The sequence below is a fragment of the Pollachius pollachius genome, assembly GCF_949987615.1.
Source record: "Pollachius pollachius genome assembly, chromosome: 8".
NCBI classification, from domain to species: Eukaryota; Metazoa; Chordata; class Actinopteri; order Gadiformes; family Gadidae; genus Pollachius; species Pollachius pollachius.
This window is the reverse complement of record NC_136941.1, coordinates 10,012,382-10,019,415: the sequence shown is the minus strand read 5'-3', so window position 1 is coordinate 10,019,415 and position 7,034 is coordinate 10,012,382. Positions and strand designations below refer to the sequence as shown.

General features: G+C 41.7%; 1 protein-coding gene across 1 annotated transcript; it reads left to right on the top strand.

Moving 5' to 3' along the window:
• The first annotated feature begins 277 nt into the window (after positions 1-277).
• On the top strand, positions 278-4,202 carry dclre1b (DNA cross-link repair 1B). The gene is made up of 4 exons (XM_079742174.1): positions 278-703; positions 846-1,011; positions 1,179-1,361; positions 1,852-4,202. The coding sequence occupies exons 1-4, from the start codon at positions 473-475 to the stop codon at positions 2,979-2,981; spliced, it is 1,710 nt and encodes a 569-aa protein (XP_079598300.1). The 5' UTR covers positions 278-472; the 3' UTR covers positions 2,982-4,202.
• The last annotated feature ends 2,832 nt before the right edge of the window (positions 4,203-7,034 follow it).

The following is a 7,034-nucleotide window of genomic DNA, read 5'->3' as shown; positions in this document are numbered from 1 at the left end:
TCAAGATTATCAGCGTGCTATTCAACATATTCAATGTTTGATATGTAGGCCTACATTAAGAAATTATTTAGCTACAGAGTCTGATATTTTTTTCCTAAATAATCCTATAACCCTTTAAACATGTATAGATGTGACACTTTTTTACATTCATATCAAATTGGCTTTATTTTGTGTTACCTACAGGGGCGCTGTTTGAAAGATAGGCTACCTCTTGACGGGGGGCGTGGCATGTTGAGTTAATAAAAAAAATGGCGCGCTCCGTGCCATGGGCTTCAATGTTCTTATTTAGTTGAAAGAAAACGTGTGTTATCATACTTATGACGGCACTATGGTCACATCCTATTAAAATAAAATAGACTACGACTAAAGTAATGACGGCTGACAAGAACCTCTTCACGTAATAGCATTAGCTTGGCGACGCAGAACATAATTTGTGTGTTGTTTTGCCAGTGTCTAGGAAGCTGTATATCTTATGTATGTTACTACGTTTTTGAGCCTCGGTAAAATGTCAGTGAATGGACATGTAATCCCACATACCCCGCTGGCTGTAGACTTCTGGCAGGTTCGCAAGTGTCCACACGCTCGCCTGTTTTTTCTATCTCACATGCACAGCGACCACACAGTTGGTTTAACTTCTACATGGAGCGACCGACCGATCTACTGCTCCCCAGTATCTGCTGCACTCTTGAAACTAAAACTACAGGTAAAACTCTAACCTAATGGTATCACCTAATGGTACCGTTTCGATTGTTGTGATTTGATGTAATACGAAGGTCACGTTCAATTTGCGATTTAACAAAGGTATTATGTATTAACATGATGCACCGGTATACTGTATAATGTAGGTGAAACAGCAATGGATCCGTCCTCTGGAGTTGGATGAGCCGTACATGCTGCCGTTGGATGACATCGGCAAGGAAAGACTGACGGTCACACTTATAGACGCCAACCACTGTCCAGGGTCCGTCATGTTTCTTTTCCAGGGTTACTTTGGCTCGATACTCTACACAGGTCAGCTCCTGAATACTACATTTAACTGCTGTTTGTAACGTTTTTGATTAGTTAACCATTACGTTTCCTGTTCTTTTTGGTTGATTCCAGTGGATAAAGATCTTCTTTTATTCATAAACGGAACCATGAAAGCACATACCCCTCAATGTTTTTGGGAACTATTGTAGGTGACTTCAGGTACGCTCCCTCGATGCTACGTGAGCCTTGCCTCAGGAACGACATTAACGTAGACCTCCTGTACCTCGACAACACCAACTGTGACCCCACCCGGGTCCTGCCAACCAGACAGAGAGCCACAGAGAAGATCAAAGAGATCATCCGCAGCCACCCCGACCACGACGTTGTCATCGGTAACGTGCTGTCGAAGTAGGATGGAAAGGGATTTGGGTGAAAATGAAACTTCCTTTAGTTGGGGAGATTAATGGCGACTCCATAGGAGAGTATAATATATTCAGCTCACGGACAAATAACAACACAAACACTGCCTAGTTTGCTGAGTTAATTCATATTATTTATAATATTTAGTTATCATGGCTTTGAGGTGGCTGAAAGTTTATTATCTGGAGATGTTCTAGCTCAGAGATTTTGAGGCTTGCATAACATGTTGGCAAATAAATATTTGGATGATATCACTTTATCAAGACAAAGAGTGGTTTCTACCTCAAAAGTGTACACTGCCATGTTTTTAATACTAGGGAAAATAAGCTATATTTAATAGCGACATGGAGAAAAACTAAACAATGGCATCAAAAGAGATCGCAAAGGCCATTTAGCTGTGATATTTAGTTCATATCAACCAGCCCTCTCTCAGACCTGGCCTTACCTCTTGCCTCTCTGCAGGTCTGTTCTCCCTGGGGAAGGAGTCTCTGATAGTCTCCCTTGCCATGGAGTTCAAGAGCTGGGTGGAGGTCAGTGCTGGGCGCATGGAGACCCTCCGCCTGCTGGGGCTCCCGGACGTGTTCACCACTGACGAGGGGGCCGGCCGCCTGCGGTTGGTGGAGCAGACGGAGGTCTGCTACTCCAACATGCAGAAGTGGAACCGGGTCTACCCTACCCTGGCCATACTGCCCACCAGCAGGCCCTTGGTGTACTACCATCCCAATGTGCACGTGGTGCCCTACTCGGACCACTCCTCCTACCGGGAGCTGGAGGACTTCATCTCGGCGCTCAAGCCGGCCGCCGTGGTCCCCATCGTGGGCACCTGTCTCCCGGGCAGCCTCACGGCTCTGCTGCCCCGCAAAAAGCGCCGCGACTTCCTGGTGCCCGAGTCGGTGCAGAGCTACATGCTGAAGCAGCCGGCGGTCCAACCCAGACACAGAGGCCTGCCCCCTAGGTACAAGAGGGCAGGCCCTCCTCCACGGGGGGTGGTGTTTGAGTCTCCCTCCAAGAGCTCGGAGGGTTCAGCAAATGTGAGCAGGGCTTCGATCAGCCCGGGAAGGACTTCTCCTGAGGTGGAGGTGGAGGTGGTGGTGGAGGAGGAGGAGGTGGTGGTGGAGGAGGAGGAGGTGGTGGAGGAGGTGCAGGACGAAGTCCATATCGTTCGAGAAAAGAGTCAGCAACGTGTCCCTGTCGAATGTTACAAGAGGAATCACTACATGTGTGGTATGAACGTCGTTAATACAGTTTATGACGACTCTTCCACAATGAAGGTCCTCAAAAACATCGTCCCCGCTTTAACGCCCGTCAAAGTCAGAACAGTGAAGTCTGCACCCCGAAGAGCCGCAAACGGAATGGCGGGGTCAAGCTGTGACCTCACGTGTTCCTCTAACAAAACGTCGAAGGAGAGGGTCAAGGCGCGGGGGGTACGGTCTCCTGGAACACTAGAGGAGATGGAAGGGAGCATTTTACAGCGGCTGCCTTTCAATCAGGAGGACATGAGGAATGGTGGGCTGCTGGACCGCAGGCTGGTCCAGCGGTTTTGCCTCATTCCTTTCCCCCATAACCAGGAGGACCAGACCCCCTTCCTGTAGGCCGGGATTTTGGACCGGATGCACCAAGTGCATCCGGTCCATAAGGACTACGTTTTGAAAGGCACTCCAGCAGACACATCACTGCATTATTTTCCCTGATCTTTACATCATGTGGATGCCTTTGTGCTGTCCTGCTGTTATTCTGTTTTTCTGATGAATAATAATGGAGAACGTATTTGTTAGTAACCATCCTCATGTCAAAAGAGCTAAGCGACCTACGTTCTAAGAAAATAATGTTAGCTCAGGTATTTTCAGGTCAGTAAAGATAAAAATGTTTTGTGTTTTTCCATCATTGTTCCCCGATTATGTTAAGTGAGTTTATTATGTCTGTGTAATGTTTACTATGGACATATGATGTATTGCCATGTTCATTTGTTTTGGTTTAAATACTACTTTAGTTGAGTGGTTAATTTGAGAGCTCAACAGTCTGAAATTGTACACCTTGATCTACTGCCTCCTTTCAGCACTCATCCAACATGAGCATTTAGACAGCACTCTGTCTATACAGCCTCTTAATGGTAATACCACCCCAGTAAGCACTTAGGCACTTTGATTTATTCACAAGGAGTTGGAACTAGACAATTAGACTTGAAGCACCAGAAAAAGTCCTTTTTTGTTTGATTGAAGTTTCGGATGTCCAGAGCTTGTTGGCTGTGACATGAGGTTAACATGTTAATATTTCAGCCATTATGTGGTAATAAAACATGCATATTAATGTTCTATCTATGACATTCTCCAATAACAGCGATATGTTTTATGTAAAACATTTTATGTATAACATATAGCATATTATCCAAAAACATTTTGAGTTAAAGGCACAACATTTTACTATGACGGTAATCATTTCCTTTTTGGATGTTTTTGTATTGTTTTACTCTTTCCACTAGATGGCAATATCATGCTAGCAATATTTCCGTTTACTCAGCCAACTTGGTCACTAACGCATCGTTTTTTTCTGCGGCACCAATAACTTTTTCCATAAGGCGGAAGCAAGTAAATAGGTGAATTATATTGTCTGCACCCTCCATGTTCTGCAAAGGTGCAGCAAGAACTGTGTCAGCCATTTTGAAACAACCGTCAAGTCTAATATGGGTGAAATCCATGTCATGTGACAGTAGACAGTATGCTGTTAAGTATCGCCTATTTTCACATAACTGATTAACTGAATAATATAATGAACCGAATAACTGAATAATAACTAATTACAAAAGCTATGCAAATAACGATGTTGCCGATGAATGTTTCAAACATTCATTATTCAGACTATTTATTCAGATTCCAATGTGCAGTGATTAAAGACTTGTCTTCCACAAAATGGAACAGGACAGCATGACACTATTCAGACTTACAGTTTTTCTTGATTGTATACACACAAAAAATGGAACTATGCACACAATTCTGAAAACTCATATCAACTACAAGACTCCAGTCTGCTAAACTCTAAGCACAATTCCACAGTTTTCACATTTTGCTAAACTCTTAGCATACAGCTCATCATTTAGCAGACTTGGTTCAAACTCAACTGGCAAAACACTTCAATCATGTGTCGGAGCATAAAAGAGGACTCGGTGAGCTCTACTGTGTTGTAGGTATGGTCCTTTGGCCTGATCAGGATTGGAGGTGAGACACATACTGATTTACATGTATATCTGTTTCACCTCATTTATATTTAGGGCTCCGAGCAGCGAAGCTGCTTGGTCCCCTATTGTTTCTGTAACTTTTTTTTCCCCCTCAAATTCTGTAAAAGTCATACTGCAGCCTATACCGTAAATCGACGGTCGACCCATAAACCCAAATTTGTGGTACTGCACCCAAAGGTGGCGCTATTGTAAATAATCATGAATTAGGCTTATTTCTCCTCACCAGATTGACCTGGACTCAAAATTCTTTCATAATATTAATCTCTAGAATCAGATGCATCTATAAAACCCCGGGCTTATGCCCTAAAAATGTTTACTTTTCCCTCAATTTCATATTAAAGCCAAACATGATAAAAAGATTCACAGGCTACAAAAACGATCAAAAATTGGCAAAAATCGCCACATAAAATCTTTAGACCAAGCCTCACAAACTGAATTTGTTTTATTTAGTTCCGTTTGAGAAATATTGGCCAATAAAGTTGGAGCAGTTAGCCCATTTTTCTGATATGACCATTTTTGACCAACATACGACTATTATTAGGTGGATACCAATACCCCCCACTACCCATAAACCCAAATTGTGGTACTGCACCCAAAGTTTTGGGTGCAGTAAAAATTTGAACTAGCCTTATTTCTCCTTACTAGATTGACCTGGACTCAAAATTCTTTCATCATATTAACCTCTGAAATCAGATGCATCTTTTTCACCCTAGTATTCTGCTCTAAAAATGTTTACTTTTCCCACAATTTCATAGAAAAGCCAAACGTCCACAGTCTCAACCCATTTTGCCTATATGACCATTTTGTTATTGTATAACTACCATGCGGCTATCATGAGGCTTCAGTTCAGGAATGTCATTGGACTAAGCCAATAATTCGACTTTCTTGAGTCATATAAACATTCTGAGAGGCTCAACGGGATAATGCCTTGTACTGGTGATCCTTAGGTTGAGAGTTTGAATCCTGATTAGAGCATTATGAACACGCTTGAACATGAAATTCTGTCATTGCCCCTCATTTAAGAAACATAACATTGAACAGCACCTGAAATTCATCAGGCAATCAACATTCCAGCTCATTAGTTTCCAAGAATCGGACTGCCAAGACACAGTAAACACAGTTTATCAGTGGCTCAATGGGAACCTTGTACAGGTGATCCTTAGGTAGAGAGTTCGAATCCCGATTATAGGGATCATTATGAACAAGCTGAACATGACATTCGGCCATTGCTTTGCAGCTCACCTGAAAGCCGAGGCACTGTATTGCATTAAGTGGAACATCTTCATCAACATCTTTCCTCCATAATTATGTGTCATATTTATATATCTTCCATTAGTGTGTTCTTGACTTTTAATTTTGCTCGGAACCCGTTAATCACCGCTTGTGGATATATTTTTATTTTTATTTTTTGTTGTTTTTTGTTTGTCAGTTCAGCTCAACATTTTACTGTATTACAGTAAAAATATATATATTTGCTTTGTTACCTTTTTGTACTTGTACTTGCACTGATTTCATCATTACATCCCCCGAAAGACAGTATAAACAGTTTCGTACTGTAGTGTTTTTCATTTTACTTATGCAATTACTGTACTGTAATGTTCCAAAATAGGTAACATTGGTGTATCGTCAGAACAATGTTGCAGCCGGGATTGTGAGTTTAGCCCATTGGAGCTCATTGAACAAATATGCATTGTATCCTATTTTGATACGATTGTGTCAATGCAATATTTATATGATATGTTCACAGTATTGTATTACAATATGGCAACAGTCTTTATACTATATGTACCACCTAATTGCAACTTTAAAAAAGGACGCTATTTCTAAACAATTTTATACATTGGAATATGTAACATGGCCTCACAAATCCAAAACATATGTAAATAGTATTTTGATGGAAGTGTTTTGAATTGATCACACCAGTGTTCGATTGATGCTCTCTAAGAGATATTCATTTGATAGCTGTGGTGGAACTGTTGGCTTACTGTTTGGTGGAAAAAAACAAAAAATGATTTACTCTTCTCAGGTTTGTGTTTAGAGTTTTGGGAAATTGAGCTATAGTTTCGTTAAAACGTGTTCAAACGATTGAGAAAAACTGTAATATGGAGCAGTGTGGCAGCCATCCCAGAATGAGAGGTTCACCTGTATGCTACCCAGGTGCCCTAGGGTAACCAGCACATAGAATTTCATCCGCCATCCACTAATAAAAGCCGACCTTTTCTTCCATCTGGGACTCCCTTCCTTTCCCCGCGCGTAAACCAGCTCCTGCTAACAAAGGACTGAGTGATTTTGAAATGTTGATTTATTATAATGCATTTTATAAGTATTTTTGGGAAATATGTATACATATAGATATATATGTATACAATGCATAGGTGAATATCTTGGATTCATTGATCTGATGGGCTTGCAG

Excerpts from the sequence above, each read along its gene's own strand:
- dclre1b (XM_079742174.1), top strand. The coding sequence starts at position 473 with ATGTATGTTACTACGTTTTTGAGCCTCGGTAAAATGTCAGTGAATGGA. Across the intron at positions 1,012-1,178 it reads TGGCTCGATACTCTACACAG|GTGACTTCAGGTACGCTCCC; the intron begins GTCAGCTCCTGA and ends GAACTATTGTAG. Across the intron at positions 1,362-1,851 it reads CGACCACGACGTTGTCATCG|GTCTGTTCTCCCTGGGGAAG; the intron begins GTAACGTGCTGT and ends GCCTCTCTGCAG.